Source organism: Rhopalosiphum padi, chromosome 3 (genome assembly GCF_020882245.1).
Source record: "Rhopalosiphum padi isolate XX-2018 chromosome 3, ASM2088224v1, whole genome shotgun sequence".
Taxonomy (NCBI): Eukaryota; Metazoa; Arthropoda; class Insecta; order Hemiptera; family Aphididae; genus Rhopalosiphum; species Rhopalosiphum padi.
The window spans coordinates 28,317,874-28,337,257 of NC_083599.1; the positions used below are offsets into that span (position 1 = coordinate 28,317,874).

General features: G+C 23.8%; 1 protein-coding gene across 6 annotated transcripts; it reads right to left on the minus strand.

Annotated features, from left to right (window-relative positions):
* Positions 1-1,515: 1,515 nt before the first annotated feature.
* Positions 1,516-8,462, minus strand: LOC132926479 (sorting nexin-6). 6 transcript variants are annotated; one of them, XM_060990842.1, is made up of 14 exons: positions 8,315-8,462; positions 7,929-8,194; positions 7,621-7,674; positions 7,442-7,546; positions 7,263-7,373; positions 6,258-6,379; positions 6,017-6,179; positions 5,784-5,949; positions 5,008-5,123; positions 4,591-4,872; positions 3,857-3,920; positions 3,667-3,752; positions 3,278-3,352; positions 1,516-1,771 (listed from the first exon to the last, which is right to left on the minus strand). In XM_060990842.1, the coding sequence occupies exons 2-14, from the start codon at positions 7,932-7,934 to the stop codon at positions 1,688-1,690; spliced, it is 1,434 nt and encodes a 477-aa protein (XP_060846825.1). In that variant the 5' UTR covers positions 7,935-8,194; positions 8,315-8,462; the 3' UTR covers positions 1,516-1,687. The 6 variants fall into 6 exon arrangements, with proteins under 6 accessions (XP_060846825.1, XP_060846826.1, XP_060846828.1 ...); XM_060990843.1 differs by having other exon boundaries at positions 7,929-8,177; positions 8,315-8,461; XM_060990845.1 differs by having other exon boundaries at positions 4,591-4,608; positions 4,690-4,872; positions 7,929-8,439.
* Positions 8,463-19,384: the final 10,922 nt, after the last annotated feature.

Below are 19,384 nucleotides of genomic sequence, written 5' to 3' on the forward strand. Positions count from 1 at the left end.
CATGTATAATATTATGTTAATTGAATATGGATTTTAATTTCAGGCTAATATGAAAATAAAATTAGTAGATTCTCAAGTACAATAAAAATAGATAGTTTCTTTACTTTATTTTAAAATATGTATTTAATTTTAAACATACATATAAATATGATCTCATAAAAAAAATAATATTTTATGGAATCAACTAGTTAATAGAATCAAAATGGTCTGAGCCAGTGTGATCACATTAATCGGAACTTACTGTATTAATTCTGTAGTATAGACTAAAATTTACTCCCAAATATTATTAATATTAGTTCTCATTACGGTGCATTGATATTTTGATACAAGTAATTATTTTAATGATTCATTTATTTGAATATTATAACAGTTTTATAATCAGAGACGTATTTAAAGAAGTTGATCAAGTGGGTAAATTTTCCACTTCCTTTAAGCAAGCTCTTCACTATAAATGTTAAATGCTATTACTAGTAATTATATAAAACATTTATTTTGCACAATATATGTAAATATGTTATCATTACATTATAGTGAACTAAATACGTACCTATTCATAACTTATGGTTTATATGAATTCCAATTGAGTCTTGAAATAAGAGAAAAATGTTTGTCAAGTTTTATAGTTTTTTTTAGAAAATCCCTTTTATTTTTTTAATTAGATAATAATATAATTAACATGCAAAGTATTTGAGTACACCTAACACCTGTATGACTGTATGTTATACCTCTTCCAAACTTCCGATCAACTACTTTGTGTATCAGGAAATCATTATGATCAAATTAGAATTTTTCAAAAAAAACTTAAAACTAGAATGTGAATAATATTGTAGTTGTTTTTTAGTGTCGTAATAATTATTTAAATATTTTTTTTTTTTTACATAATATATACTTTGTATCTACATATTTTATTGATATGTTTTTTTTTTATTAATGATTTTGCAATATTTAACAGAGAGATGGAAGGCACCTTCTTATTAATTATTCCTAAATAAATTGTATTTTTTTTTAATATATTGCAGTTTTCAATATTCTTATTTGGTAAAGGATCTGATGGGATTCAGGTGAAATAATTGTTACTGAATCTTAGATCACTGTATGTTTTTTGATTTAAGCATTTGAAAGAGTAGGTTTAATTTATCCAACTTAGAAACCTATGGGCCACTCAGAATATATTATGGTCGGGCAATGAATCACCAAAATATACCTTCATTGATAAAAATAAATTGATATTTGCCATAAAAGCTAATACATTTTGCATGTTAGTTCTTGTAAAAACATCTATATCCACAACTATAGATTGACTTTATAATAATTGTTATTACCAACATCAACAAGACTTTGACAAAGGTAAATATCTTGAAATACAAAACAAATATATTTCAATAATTAAAATGCATATTATTTTAAAATATAAATTTATAAAACTGTCGATTTTCAAATTTGTAATTCCACACATTTTAAAAGTATTCAAAGCAAGATAAGAAATAAAAAAAGGATAAATAAAACCCATAAACGTTATTAACTTAATGTTATATCCATCTATTTGTTTTATAACCCAGTTTTATTTTGTTACATAATAGATTATCCAAAACATTTGTACGTCATTAGCTGATACTTTTGAGTAAATAATGTATATAAAATTGTAATGACTTAGTTAATTTAATTACACAATGCCAATATGTTTCATTCAATTGAAACTCACAAATAAGTTATTTAAATTCATAGACATAAATAAATTAAAACAATTGCTCCCGTGATAACGTCGTGCCAACTACATGTATGCAAACAACAACACAAAACATAACAAGTGAAAGATAATGGTACGCTAAATGCACAAATGTAAATTATACAACAGTCGATTGATTGATTTAGTATAAGAGAAAGGCAGTTTGACTGAATAAAAACATTTTCATTTTCATTTGTCATAGTAACACAATATTATTGTACTGTAAAATTGATATTAAACATTGTACATATTACCATGTTTTGATAAAATAATTATAAGTGACATGTATTATCATAAATACATTAAATCAATTGAAAACTAATTAATTTTGCCTTTAACTTAAAATAAGAAAAATTAAAATTTGTCATACAATGACAGAATTTTAAAGTTTCACAAATGTTATAAATAGCAGTAACAAAATGTGTTAGGATAAATATTAATGATATATATATATATAATATATATATAACATTAATTATATGATATCCATATTAACTGAGCTAATGTTGGTAAAAACTGTTTTCAAAAATATAAAGATAATAAATGTGGATACTAATAAATAATAATACAAAATAATATAATCACTTTAAGGAATGATTAATTTCCTAGTATAAAATAAAAAGTATAAATGTATATATTTAAATAAATTATAAGCTATAAATAATATTTTTTATATAATTTTCAAAATTTTAATAATCAATAAATATTTTAGTAATACAAAAAATGATGGATACATAGAGATTATAATGATTAAGGCTGTTTTAATTTTAACAATTGATAGTTATATAAATTGTACTAAGTTCTGACAGAACTATCATATACAGTAGAGCGTTGATTATTTGGAATAATTAGGACCAAGTGGGAAATGGATAATCAATTTACAAGAATATTACATGACTACAGATGTACATATGTATATTAAATTTATAAATTTTATTTATACATTTGTCATACATTTATAATATATATTGTTGTAAATACAACTATATATATAAATGATTAATAGAGATATGATATTGATGACTTAAAAAAAATTAAAAATACTTTATGAGATAAGCTTAAATAAAATTGTATAAATGTACAAAGCAAGTATCAAACCACCTATGTTTAAATGTACAAAATAAACATAATATGTTTTTACACTTTAATGTTCAACATTTTCATCATATATGTAAAAATGAATGGATAAAATAAAAATAATAAGAATTTAATATTTGGAATCATTCAATGGAATCATGATAAAAGTAATTATAGAAAAATATAATGAAAAGTCATCAAATTTTTATCTCTAATAATTAAATATAATATATAGTGTTATTTTTGAAAATACATTAAGTTATGTAGGTAATGTATTTCAAATAAATTATTTTTGTAAATTGACTGAAAAAATAACATAATATAAATTAAGTATACTCTGATGCATATATCTTGATACAAATAATTGACAAACCGAATAATCGACGTTCCACTGTATATAGGTATATTTAAATCAGCCATAAAATAACAGTACACATTTGCTGTGAGAACTCATAAAATTGATTATGAAATTACCTCGACGTTAAGTGTTGACTTCTTTTCTTCGCTATTTATCATTTCAAGGCTAGTTTTTAGAATGTCTATTTGATGCTAAAAAAATGAATAACAAATATATTATGAATTTGCCATATAATATGTTTAAAATAAGTAAAATGTCTAAAATAAAATTAACAAAAACATTATAGGCCTTTTATATTTTGTACTAAAATACACTAAAAGATAGTATAGGGTTCTTTTGTTTCCATTTAATTTTAAAACTATTTTTTTTTTTAATTTAGCTTTATAGCACCGAACATATATGATTAATGTAAATAAAGATTTATTTAAATTTATTAAATTAGTTAAATATTTTCGAAAATCACACAGACATATTGATACCAAAATTAAATTAAAAAAAAATGTACCTGCGCGTGTTTTATTTCCCACTCAGCAAGTTCCAATAAGTTTTTATTGAAAGTGGACACTCTTCTTGCTTTAAAATCAATCAATTCTAAAATAATCAAATTATATATTAAAATGTTGATAACTAAAAATATGAATATATAATGGACAAAGCTATGTTGCATTTTATATTAAATAAAATAAAGTACTAACCTTCTTTTCCTTTATCAGACATGACTTCAAATTTTTCACATGATAACTGTTGTGTTGCCTCAGCCTAAAAAATATTATTCATGAGTAAACAAAATATTAATTTTTCTGTAGAGAATCTATTCATAAAATAATAATTCATAGTTTATCTAAGTAATACATAATATTTTGCTGACAATTTCTAATTGACATTATGTCTACTAAAGAAAAATAAATACAAAATACAAATCTTTAATGTTTCAACTATGAAACTGTCAAAAATTATAAAAAAAAAAATGAAGCTAGAATAGATTATAATATAAAAACAACTTTGTAATTCAGCATCCAATAATCTCAATACAATGAAATTCACTTATAACAAAGCTAGTTACAAGTTAAAAAAATATATAAATACCCATTTACAAAAAACTAAATGTTTGGTTTGGTCAGAAACACTATTACTCCTAACAATATTAGTTATCGTTTAACATAAACGACAGATTAAGATATATAAATAAAATTTAAACATTAACTATTTTACTTATTAACATGCAAACTACTCTTTTATTAATAATTTTAACATTTACAAAAGTAATATATTATTTTAAATGCAATCGATATTTAAAAAAATTCGAAGTATATTTGCATAGGTATTAACTATACATTTCTAAAAAGATAATTATCACAACAATTGGCAAATCTTAGCATACTGCTATGAGTATGTTATGCCATTATACATCATACTAATGGGTACTTACATCATAAACTTCTTGAGCCTCGTTAAACAAGTTAACGAAATAAAAATTATATAATATATCAAGTTTATTCATATTTGTACAAAGTAAAATATTACTTACTGCATGGACATCTTTATTTTTTGCCCTAGCTTTTTCTAGATTTCGATTAGCTGTTTCGTAGTTGGCTAAACAACGTAATCGCCTATATAATAATCGTTTTGCAGCAAATGAATCTCCTACATAGTAACGTAATGTATCTGAAAGTTTGAGGTCTTCATCAGATGCTACTCTCCCTTCAACTTTCTACATATAAATACAATAAAAGAGTAATTATTAACAAGTACTTATTGTTTTTTGTTCATATATTTGAACAAAATAATAAACTAAATCCATATATAAATATAGTAAAATATATTATAAATAAATAACATAACTTACTCGTAGTTTTTCCAATGTTTCAGAAAATCGGTTCAAGAACCAATCAAGTTCTCTATGATCAAAAGTTGATAACTGAACTAAACATGATGAAATCTTGATATAACAGTCAGCAACATCTGTTCAAAATTCAATTAAAATTTTTATATATTTTCTTAAAATACATAATATATTTTTGTGTATGAAATTGTTTTTTATCACAATGCTATTAATACTCTATTTTATGAATGACTAATACAGTATTCAACAAACAGCATTTAAAAGTAAAATTTTACAATGAATACTATATATTATACAATATATGTGTATCAAGAGAAAATCATTTAGAAAGATGTCATACTGACATGTAGTTGCAATCTAGGGTTGTTAGATAAATCATTTAGTAGGAACATAAACCTATTATTAAACTAGAAGAAAAATAATTATCTGTGCCATCTTATTTTTTATCATAATATGATAAAATATTATTTTAATTTTCAAGCGCGTTACGAGTAATTAACATTTAAAAATGCCCATTACACAAAATTATAACTGTTATAAACATTGTTATGCTTTGCGTCAATAAGACGGAGATAACACATACAGATATGACATTTTCTTAAGAAATATTGATTTCACATTAACAAAAATAACAAATACAATATTTCCTTGGTATGGATTAGGTTACTTTAGTATAAATTATAAATGTATTAAACTTGCCACAACTCTTAATATAATTTATTAATACAAATATAGTATTAAAATTAAATTATTAGTACATTAATCAACAAAAAACTAACCTTTATGCTTGTTTACCATTTTATCTGACTTCATAGTAGCATCTTTTAAATGGCCATAATAATCTATGAGGAAGTTTTTTTCTTGTTCAAAAAAATCATTGACATCTCTTACAGTTGCAGAAAGAAGGTATTCGTCTGTGGTCTTTGACAGAGATTTCATAATTTCCTTAAAACAAATAGAATACAAGTGATATAAAATCTAACAAAAATAATTTAAAAACTAAAATACTCACCTCAAAAAGTTCTTTTTTATTTTTCGTACGAACAGCAAGGTCTTGATCGTATTCTAAAAATACTCGGAAATTTGTATCATAACGAAACACAGGGTGCTGAGCTAATCTTGAAAGGAACATTTCGTGCATTGCAACAGTCTTTTTAAATGTGGCTAAGTACTCACTGAAAAAAAAAAAAGATTGAAGGCTTAAATTTAATTTGCCAATGTAGAAAAATGATAAAATAATTGTATTGCCATACGCTTCTAATTCTTTTTTCATTTTCAAAAACTCTTCTTTGGTCATTGTACCTTCACCTTCTCCTAATTTTTGTAACTTTTCTCTTGAAGAATCAAAATCTGGACGTGGGGGAGCAGGTGGAATCTAAAAATTACAAATATCACTTATTAGTAAAAAATGAAAAATTTTGTTTAATAATTAATATAAATATAAATATACTAAAAAAAATAATGAAAATAAAAATGAACAAAATATATTTGTAAAATTGTTGGTAAAAATGACTATGTAAAAACATGATGCGGACTTGGTTATTGGCTGAATAAGTTACATGTGTACTATTTATAGATTGTTTATATTTTTTTAATTTATACTTATGGTACACAAGTTATATTTAATTTTTCAAATACAGATAGCACTATTTATACATAATTAACAAGAATATCTATTAAAAAAATATCTCGGAAAATATTAAATATTTTGTACATCAATTTAAGTTTTACTTTTATGCATTTAATTACTTGTGCGAGTTAGCTGTTTGTTAATAGCACCACATTTATTTTTATATAGTATAATTGAGTTAGAGCAGATACATAAAATATAGGCCACTTCTTTTGTAATTTTCTTAAATAATTATTTATAAGGGTGAATTTTAATGAAATTAAAAAAACATTTGCGTTAATAATTAATATCCTGATATAAAATATTTTATACTGATGGTCTTAATATTAAATTTCATCGGAAAAAAATGAGTTTAATTTATTATTAATACATGTAATACTTATTGTATTGGTTTTTAAATGATACTCAAGTAACTTGATGAATGGTAGTTTATACATATCTGATTTTAATTTATAAAAATTTGATAAGTTTTTATACGATAAGAAACTGAAATAATTTATAATTAAATAAATAATTCTGTTTAAAAATATTTTTAGACAATTTATTAGGCACTACTTATTAGTATTACCATTTTGTCAATACTGTAATTCTAGTTAATGAATTAATTTACATAAATTTCCATACTAACAATAAACCCAGCATAATCTTCATTTTCTTCAAACTGATCATGTAACCAGATAAATTCTTCATGCTGACGTACAACTGAAAATTCTGATCTTTGAAAATCTGGCAATGTTGTCTAAACCATAAATATTAAATTATTATAGTTGTTTTTATTACATTTTGTTACAATGCTATAATTCTCACCTTAGACAAAACAGTGAATTTGACTCTGTCCTTTTCACTGAGAGCGTCAGAAATAACTACTTGAAGAGAATTATCACTTAAATCGACATTCTCAGAATTGCTCCCCTATTATACAAAACAAATTGTAGATATTAAAATAAGCCGAACAAATGATATTCATGATAAAACAGAACAATTACTTCATTTAATATGTCACTCTGGGAATTGTTTTCTTCCACGTCAAACTCGTCAGACTAGAAAAATAAAAAAATTGTATACTTAATACGTTGTAGAAAAACAGTTAAATCATGAATGGAAAACTGGACTTAAAAATAATAAGCATCATGTGTGTTTAGACTAGTGATAAGCAGTTTCAATTCGTCGACCGTACACATTGTAAATGTGTCCTGTGTCGACAGTGTGATGGCAGTCAATCAAAAGCTAATTACGGGCTGATAGTACTACCTAGTTTATAAAACACATAGATTCGAGGAAGTAGGGTACTTACAAGCATTGTGAACACGGACGTCGAGTGATAGGTCCGTTTCGTAGGTTTTTGCAAGTCGAGTCGGACGTTCGACGAGGAATAAAATCAAGATGTGCGAGTAATCGAAAGCGCCTTACGCCGACGATGATTTAGTTGTTGTCACTTGAGTCACCGTCCGGACGTCGAGCAAAGATCAGATATCGGCAAACGCATTTAATGCACTAATGTCGAGCGCGCGTGCGTACAATATGGCAATTTTCGTCTATGGGCCTGCGGACAACAATCGACTAAACATCAAACGTAATGATTACAATGTTGTCTAGTGTCTCCTTCCCGGTGGCCGTAAAACGCGAATAACGGTACTAAATAATAAACATTAATGAAGTCGAAAGTAGGATAATAAGTACCTATGATATTGTGATTTATAATATTATTTTCTGTCTCATTAGAACTTCGAACGCACTCTCTGCGCTTAGTGTGTACAAATGTACAATGATAAGAGTGTCGTCCGCGGCGGTGACGGCGGCGTACGCCAAATGCCAATACGCCCACTCTATTGTGTATTATGATTATACGATATCTCGAGGGAACTTCCGTCGTCGACCATCACACACGGCTGCATTTACGGTGTTGCCAACGCATACGCGATATTATAATATTTGAGGAACGATTTTTATTAATATTGTACTTTGCACTTCCCATTATCGCTAAAATAGGTAATTATTTATGAAAATGTTTCATTATTTCAAGAATATTATAATATTAAATATTATGCAATTAAATACGCGTGTACATACTGAACAACTATCCTCATTCATCAATCAATCTCGATCGTAATCAAATTCATATTCGTCGTCACCCAACAGCAAAACCAAATTTTAAATTTTAACTTTAATTTTTTATTCTTTTCTCGTTTGTATGTATAATTCATATATATTATATAGCTATATAATCATGTTAGCCTAATAGCAAACAAAAAATATAAGATATATGTGCGCGTACATTCATATATATGCCGCTTGGTCAGTATAAGTTAACACACAAACACACTTCATAAATAATAATGCCCATTGCTCAAACGTAGGTAGCCATTGGTCTTACTCGAAAGTACTCATTTTTTATATATCCTCGAGGTGAACGCATGTGTCGGTGTCATAATAATTAAGACATTTATTTTATTGTACGCGAAAGTCTGTAAGTAATAATAATAATAATAAAATTTTCTAAATTTAATGACAATAGGTGTATTAAAATCTTAAGGTTATAGGTAGTAGGTACCTCTAAGGCTCTAATTTCTATATTATGTTACATAATATATAGTTTTTTATACTATTAATTATTATTAAAACTAGGTACCTATAGACTATGAGTATAATTATAGATTAGGAACGATAGAAACATACTGAATAAAACGTTCACAAAATAATTTGAAGCTCATCCGCCATGTGTTGTGAGATGGAAAAATAATAATGTCTACTTACAAATATAAGAATTTCAAATTATTTTGATAATTTACCGAATTCGGAATTACCAAAGATATACCTATTGTATAGGATATATTAACATTCAGTATATTTATTCATATACATTTTTTGGCTAACAAAATGGCGAAACAATAGATTTAATTTAAGACAAGACACAAGGATTTTGCCGTCCATAGGAAATGAATTTACCACCTAAAAAAAAAAGTTATTACGTTTCGACCGTTAAAATTTTCCGCCCTTTAATATTTGCCGCCCTAGGCTTTAGCCTAAACAGCCTAAGCGGTAATACGGCCCTGATTGTTGTTTTGAATTTATTATTATTATAATAAAAAATAATATTTCGTACCTACTTATTTTACAGACTTACAGTAGATACTAATAATATTATGTTTGGTGTATTTGAATACTGATTAATGATTATAAATATATGTATACAATTATTTTGTATTTGAAACAAAATAATACACAGATCACGTTTAATAACGATTTGAGACTTGTCACTCTAAAGTCTCTAGTAGAATAACATGCAGGTAAATAAACGATCATAGAAACATTGCTTTTTAAGTGGCTATCCACCATAGTTATCTAATATCTATGGTCTCGAAATCATAAAATATAGCTTATATATTTATTGATTAAATATAATATAATTAAAAGAGTCTTTACCAGGTTTTAAATAAAATATATACGTATCATGTATGTATAAAATATAAATATAATATAACTAAAATGTATTGATCATTTTTAATATAATAGTATAGCAATTTTACTATTTTTTTTTTGCATATGGATCGTCTAAGCAGTTAATCACATTCATTCTTGGTATCTACATTCATTAAAATTGCCATTTTTAATAAGTATGGTACAAATATATTGTAGGTACTTACCAAAATAATCGTATTATATACACATAAACTTAAACACAGCGTAAATATTTTTATAACTATTATTATTATTATGATAATTATGTAAATCAAACATAATTTTATAATAATAAGCAAAACGATAGTTATAACTTACTATATAACACTATATATAAGATATAACATAGGTATTAGGTATACCTATGTTTAAATTACCATTAAAACACAAAATCTTTTCACTGAGATATAAAGTTATAAATGTTTGTAAATTTAACAATACAAATCAAAAAGTGAACAAGTAGACAAGTAAATCGAATTGGGTTAGCTAATGTAAATTATAATAGATGCATGTTTAATTTAAATTCAATGATTAATCATTGCATACACCCACAATATCGTGATCAAAGAATATCTGTCAGTCTACATAACTTAATACATAATATTGATTATTAATTATTATATGTCTATATCTATTGGTATAATTTATTTATATTGATATTATATAATATAATTTTTATTAGTCATACGGTAGATGGATTTTTTTTTCCAAAAACAGCATTTATTTTAATTGTGTATATTTAAATCATATTATTATATTATATTATAATATTAAGTATATTGTTTTTAACTTTTAAATCAATACCAACTTTCCATTGAATGGTATGAATAGGTCCGTACTACGTGTTATCAATATATATATAATAGCTTAAAATTAATTTAAAGATTTTGAAAATTGCATACCTATATATGTTAAATATAGTAATAATATACTTAAATAAAAGTGTCAATTTCTTACGAATACTCTGTTGGAATTACAAAAAAGGTTAGTTTAGTCATCAAATGCTTACACAAATAATATGTTTAATGTTTATATTACGTATTTTAAATATGTTTAAATAATTATAACATTAAGTTTTGTGGGATCTTACAATTAAATTGTAAAGCTTTTCGACAGACCCAAAACATTTTTATCAACATATATGGCTATATATAAAACTAGATAATTTCAAATACCTATAAGCAACACAAAATATTCTGACAAGCTCATATAGAATATAGAAAATTATAATTAAACAACAATTAGAACTTTTCAAGTTTCTTTGAGTTATACAACAAAAAACCATGTAATCGTTCGATGAAAGAAATTTACACGTAAATATATCTAACTTAAAAATATTGGTAGAATTTATTGTACTCAATTTGTTTATAATTCTTCTAAGAAAAACTTATATGAGGTTTCCCACTGAGATCTAACAAATTATTAACTTTTGTTCTAATCAATATTTAAAAAAAAATTCTTTTAAATATAATTCATAGACACTTGCGCTACATTTTTTATTTTTAATATTGAAAATAAAAAACTAAACAATTTTCAAAATATTCAAAATAGCAAATTTGTGAATCTAATTTAAAAAATGTAGATGGTAAAAACATTTATTTAAGTCGAGTGGCTGATTTTTTTTACAATTTTTTTAAATATCAATATTCTCGTTAAGTAAATTACGATCTAGTTTATATACCTTAAAAAATACAAAAAATAGTTAGATTTTAACATGCACCTATTTAAAAATGTTCATTTAAAATATTAAAAAAAAAAAATTATAGTTTTTGAAATTATATAATGTTTCTAACATAAACCTGATCGTAATTTACCTAACGCGCGAGAATATTGATATTTAAAAAAATTGTAAAAAATCGGCCACATGGCTTTAATAAATGTTTTTACCATCTAAATTTTTTTTTAAATTAGATTTACAAATTGGCTATTTTGAATATTTTGTAAATTGTTTATTCCCGGTATTAAAAAATAAAAATAAAAAATGTAGCGCAAGTGCCTATAAATTATATTTAAAAGAAATTTTATAAAAATATTGATAAGAACAAAAGTGGTTTAATTATTTCATTTGACAGATCTCCGTGGGGCACCCTACAATCTAGTATTCAATTTTAAACCTTAGATATGATGATAAAAAATTGTATATATATACACGAATAACAACGAAGTTAATTTTAAATTTGAACGATTTTAATGATTTTTTTAAAAATTTGAATTTTAAACGTGTATAAAAAAATATTATGAATCTTATTATGATAAAATCGCTCCGTTCAAAATCTAAAAAAATATTTATATAAGTATAGTAATTGTATTATGGGTAGATAAATAATATGTACAAATAAAAACAAAAGTAGGTGCCTGTATAATAAACTGATTAATTTATATATTATATAATTTATAATGTAATATTACAATATTATCGTTAAGCATACATAAATGATAATTTACATAATACTTTTAGATATAATAAATTTATAATGTTAAAGATTGTGCAATTATTAATGTTATAATACATTAATATGTGTAGGTAATATGTAAGTATTTTATAATATTTAAGTAGGTATTTTGTCTCATACGCATACATTGTGATTGTACTAACGAGAATTCTTCAATATAATTACTGTTAACATTTTTGAATAGAAATTACTAATAAATAATAATTTTTCATATTGTAATAATTTATAAATTTATAGACAGTAATGTAGTATGAAAAGTTTCTAATACTAGACTTCATAATACTAATATAACATTAAACGTATATAATTATATGATTTTAACCTATTTTTTTTTTTGTATATGCCAAATTAATATAAAATTTACTTAATTTCATTTTATTAGTATATTTTATTAAGTAGATTATCTCTTTTTTAATTTATTATTAAAATGTATTAATTTTTTAATGTAGGTTTCGTATTTTGTGAACGTTGAATATTGGCTGTATCTTGTTAAGATAATCACCTTAAATATTATATTAGGTATTTAATAATTAATAATCGTATGCACTTGAAATTTTTTTTATAATTTACGTCAGTGATTTTTAAAGTGTTCGACTCCGTTTAAAAGTAGTTATTTAATTATTATAATAATAATTATTATTATTATATTTTAATTTTTGACTATACTTGATGTCGCGTGCTGCTATCCAAGTCATATATAAACAAAAAATGTTTAAATTTAATTAATAACCAATTTTAATTTTTAATCCAATATAATTATCATTGGTATATTTTTAGGGAGGAAATACATAATTTATACATATAAATATATAATATTATAATGTAATAAACTTTTCACCCCCACCCCAAAAAATAAGTTGTAAATACGCCACTGGTAGGTACGAGTATACTGTGTAAATGCGTAGAGCTGTAGAAACAGGAAACACTTTATTACTCATTACCCTCTAAGTATTTTTAAATTCTGTTTGCGGGACTTTGAACTTAACTAATAGATCATAAATTTCTATGAAATTTCTATTTCTATCTAAAATTTCTTAAATCACGTATTTTGCGCATGCATAACACAACTTTATTTTTTTTATAATGACAACCACCTTTTTTAATAACATTTTTTAATTAATCAATTTTTTTAAGTAATTTTGATCCATCATCTTGTATTCTAAGACCAAAATTGACAAAATTAGAGCTAGGTATAATTTTTTTTAAAAATGTATTACATTTCATTTTTTTTTCTTTAGTTATTTTTCTTTAGTATTTTTTGGTGTTAAACACCATAGGGTTTTTATAATATAATGATTTATATTATTAAATAAATAAATTATTTACTTTAATTATACCTAGCTAGGTTATAATTTCATCAATTTTGAGCTTAAAATACAAGTTGATAAATCAAAATTACTTGAAAAAAATTGATTCATTTGAAAATTATATTTAAAATAGGGGTTGTCATTAAAAAAAATGAAATTGTGTTACGCATGTATAAAATACATGAATTAAAAAAATTGTAAGTCATATGAATTTATGATTCATTAGTCTATTTTAACGTCCCATAAATAGAATTTAAAAATATTTAGTTGATAATGAGTGATAAAGTGTATCCTAGCTGTTTTCACAAACACAGAATATAGCATATTATTAATTAATTAATAATTATATTATGTTGATTTTAAATTAACAGAGTATTTTTTTAATTGTAAAACTGCTTAGTTATTGCAGTATCTTAACTGCAAGAACAATATACAAAATTCTCCAGGAAATATGATTTTCTTTCTTTTTTTAATAAGAATTGTCTTAACTCTAAAATAACTAACTAAACATTTATTATTGTTATGACTGATAATGTTGGTGATGTATCAATTAATTTTATTATGATTAAATTAATTCGATTTTGTTTAATATAAAGCTAACAATCTTTAAAAGTTTGATGTGATACAGTAGTAAAATAATAATATACACCTATACTAATTATTACTTATAAGATTTAGCCGTTTTAAGTATTTGAGATCAATATCTTATAATAATTGGCAGGTATCTTAGTTAGGTGATATATTTAAATATTTAATATTATATTTTGTATTGATTATTGATGTAGGTTTGCTTCTTTTATAAATTATTTAGTTACTATATTTAGATTTACTATTTACTAACTAACAACATTATTATAATTTTTAACTGCAATATAACATTATTGTAACGTCGTCAACTTGACGTTAAAATTTATCAACATAATAAATGATATAATATTATATATCGGTTTTATCATTATTGAATCATGATTTTTTTTCATGTATTTATATAAAATATTGATTTAGTATACGTAAAATTTTAAATATTTTACTTAAAAATATTGTATTACCTATATTATTGTCCATTAAATTGACAGAGAATATATAATTGTCCTATGAATATGACCATAATGTTAAATGGATATGACGTTCTCTTAATAATTAATAACTTATTATTTTAAAGTACTTATAACTTCACTAGTACTTATGCACCTGCATTTATGATATCAATAAATTTGTCGCGTCTATAAATACGTGTAATAAAAATTATAACTTAATCTCATGTGTAATGATTGCATTTGAAATTTTAATTTTTAGTAATATAGCAATAAATTGTAAATTCTTATTAACAATTTATCGCATACTAATATAGGTAACTATATACAGTAAAACTTCCGTTAACGGTCACCTCTATGTAACGGTTAGGTTTTTTGGTCCCATCAAGTGTTATGTCATGTATTGTCACCAGGGACGTACGCAGAAAAAAGTTTTTGGGGGTGTTTTTGAAAATCAGACAAATCAGTTATAGAAAAGTAACTTTTTTTTAATAAACATACAAAATTTTTTTATGAAAACTAGCTATACCTACTTAGGTACAATACCTAACAATAGAACATTTTTTTTTTGAGACAAGAAATTTTGAAATATGAAAATAAAAATATTTCAAGATTTGAATTTGTTAAGAACATATCAAATAAATTTTTACCATGTACATAATAACGACTTGAATTTGTACATTATATATATAATTAATTGTGATTTTTATGTACAACGTTGTGAATAATATTAGATATTAAAAGCAAAAAAAGCATAACAGATAGTACTAAGCCTGTAAAAGTGAGAAAGATAATGTGCTGTTTTGGAAACTAGGGACTCAGTTTACAACAAAAACGATATTTCGGACTCAACTTACCTAGCCCCTGTAATATCATACCTGTCTACCAAAGTATAATATTAATTATGACAATTAACATTAAAATAGAATAAGTAAATAACCATACAAAAACCAAATATTTCGGGGAGTGTTTGAACACCCAAAACACCCCCCTGTGTACGTCCCTGATTGTCACCTCTATATAGAATGGCCACCTCTAAATAGCGGTCATTATTTATGGTCCCTTCAGTGATCGTTAATTGGAAGTTTCACTGTACATAATATGTATAATGCATAATGACATTAATAACAGTATAAAACACATATATAGCTATACAATCTACTATACGTATCTATAATCTACTATAGTCTTTACATTTCTCCTCTTGTAACCAACTGTTCAAATTAGGTAAACGTAAATTATATTCCTAAAAAATGATCAATGTTTTCTAAAATCCTGCCAAAACATTTTACAATATTTAATTTTTTTAAATCAATTGAGGTTAAAAATGAACCTATATAGCTATAACAGTTTTTTTAATAATTTACATTTTAAAGATAAAACCTCGGCAGAGAACTCTAGGAAGTTATTTCTTTAAACAATTTATGATTGTTAAGTTTCCTAATTTGAATAGTTTGACTAAAAAATAATAAAATGCAAAGGCTCTACAAAAAGTAGTTATTCGGACTTGAGATATTATACAGACTGAAAATATTACACTTATAAAAAATGTGTACCTACTAATTGCGGTACACCATACACAAGATATGTATAGTCTATACGGGAATGTTTGTGAATAAAGAGCAATTAACTTTGTATATGTGATTAATGATATAAAATTACTATAATACTATAAGTATACTTGTAGTACTATATGGATCAAAAAAAATACAAAACACAAGTTCTTGATAAAATAAAATGCTATTATGCGATTATTTGATTAGCAGTCATACTGCACTCATACATTAAGTATAACTATATTACTTAATATAATAATATTATTATGTATTATAGATATAGTTGAGTATCTTATTAACTTTGTATATAAAAAATAATAAGTTTATCATAAATTATTTTAACTAAAATTAATCAGTTAGATTTAGACAGCTCTCGAAAATCGACATACTAAGATATCCATATTGTTAATATATGCATCCATACTTTTAATATGTGTATTAGTGTAGGACAAAGGTTTATCGTATACTATTTATGCGTATATAATAAAAAATAAATAAAAATTTTGAATTTACCATAACTAGTTTCAATTTGGACCATAATGTGTGATTCCGGCTTAATCACTGTCAATAGACTTTTATAGTTCTATTAAAAAATTATTAATTTTTAAATTTCTAAAAGTGTTTTATATAAATCAACTTTTACTAATATACATTTTAAAAAGTAACTTAATTTTCAGGTAATATACATAAAAATTAAAAGGTGTTTGAATGCCAATTGTATATACTAATCATAAGTTCAGAATTTTATGATTTAAAGCTATTTAAAATTTAAAAAGAGATTTTGAAAATGTTTCACGTGCCCAAAGAAAATTACATTTTTCAAAAATAAAAATAAAGTTACAGATTTACCTATTATATATTATTTTATTGAGTAGGCACACCTTTTTTTGTAGTTATAATTTTTTAAATGTTTATTATTTGTTTCTTTGAATTTTTTTAAGAGTTATAATCAAGACTTATAAATAGCATCATTTTTAATAATTTTAATTTTTCACGTGTCATTGAAATTTGATCAATGTGGGTACCGTAGGTTTGCCACCCCTGGTATAGGTAAATATTTTAATACTAGTCTAAATATTTTCAACATTTAATGGAGCATAGAAAATTATAATACACGTACCAATTGGCAAAAAGTTTTAAATCTTTACTATTTATATTTTTTTTAACTACAACAAACTAAATAAAATTTTAACATCGAATACCTATATAAAAACATTTTGTCTAGATGTATTTTTATTTTAAATTTCAAAGTGGAACTTCATATCAAATTTTTAAAAGTCTATAAATAACTAAAATATTAGATTTGAAATATTAAAAAAATTATATACCTGGATGTCAAAAAAATTATTTCTCTTTGGAAAAAAATAAGTTGGTATCGCCATACCCATAATAGAAAATTCCTTAAATGGTATTTATATCTAAGTATTTGAAAATATTGTTCTGAAGTATACTTAAAAATTCAAAAATCAGAATTTTAATAAATTCTTTATTAATGGAAGAATGGGGATGAAAATGCTTCTCGGATGTATGTATTATTGTTTTTTTTTTATTTAAAATATAATGCTTGCTATTCGAACTAACTTCTAGCTCAATCAATAAGATGAAAATTACTTAAATATTCAACAAATAGCGATTATGAGGTAAATAAATTATGTTACAAAATAAATAGAGGTCATTAGTGCCGATTAAAACAAATTTAAACAAAAGAGTGAAGATAATAATAAAACGCTTTTCAAACTTCTTAATGATTATGATGATAAACAAAATAATAACTTTATACATATATTGTGTTTCTAAAACGTGATTTCATTTATAATAATTGTTTCATTGTCCTGCATGTTTTAATAATAGTTGAATATATTACTTATACTTATATTTATTAAACGCGTATTAAAATAAAATGCTAGTCAAGAATACTAAATAGTATACTAATAACTAATAAGGTAATAGTACATATTAAATTATCAAATTATGATTGTTGTTCGTGTTCTAGTTTATAAAACATTTAATTTGTTTGAACAACACATTTTAAAAAACATAGAAAAATATTCAAAATGATTATTTTTTAATATTTACGTTATTTAGTTTATAAAAATATATTGTTTATACTATATAGTATGAAGTTTAAGATAACTGATAAATAAAATGGTTATGATAATTTATAATATAATATTTTTTTAACATTTGCATTTTCTTAACAAGAGTCGAAGTCAAATCAGTTATATTTTATACATAAAATACAATGAATCTAGGTAGAAATTTCTGAGGATAGAAATTAAAGGTATGCCTAAAAAAAATGTTCGATGAAGCGAAAACGTTAAAAAATGTTACCTAAATCACAATAATTCACAATAATTTCATTATACATAGGTACTTTAGTACATAGACAACTATTTACAAATTATTAACAATATTACAGGACATAATATTTTCTTCAAGCATTTCTTTTTTTGGTTATTTTTATTACTTGTTACTCAGACATTTTGGTATCACATCATCAATCATCAATCATTAAACTATAATATTATGGTAATTAATAATTCATGTATTATATTATATTTAAAATACGATTCGTTCATATGATTGTGTTCTTTATATTTTGTTTTTACCATTCCCATTTACCTCAGCTAGGAATCACGTATTCCCAATAAAATTATTTGATCGTCGTTTTCGTTATAATCTAGTTATGCGGTGACTACTAATAATTAATAATAAAATGAGAATAATAATAATAATTATTAATTAATGTGATTGCGCGCGTGTAAGCTCAAGTGGCTATTGCTATATTATATATCTATACATTATTAATCACGGAACCAAAATTATAATATTGTATATTATTATTATTATTAACTGTTATGATATCAGCAAAGAGAAAAAGCAGCGGCTCACCATTGGGTGGCGACTTGCTGCATTACAACCGGTAACTGTCTTATTTAAA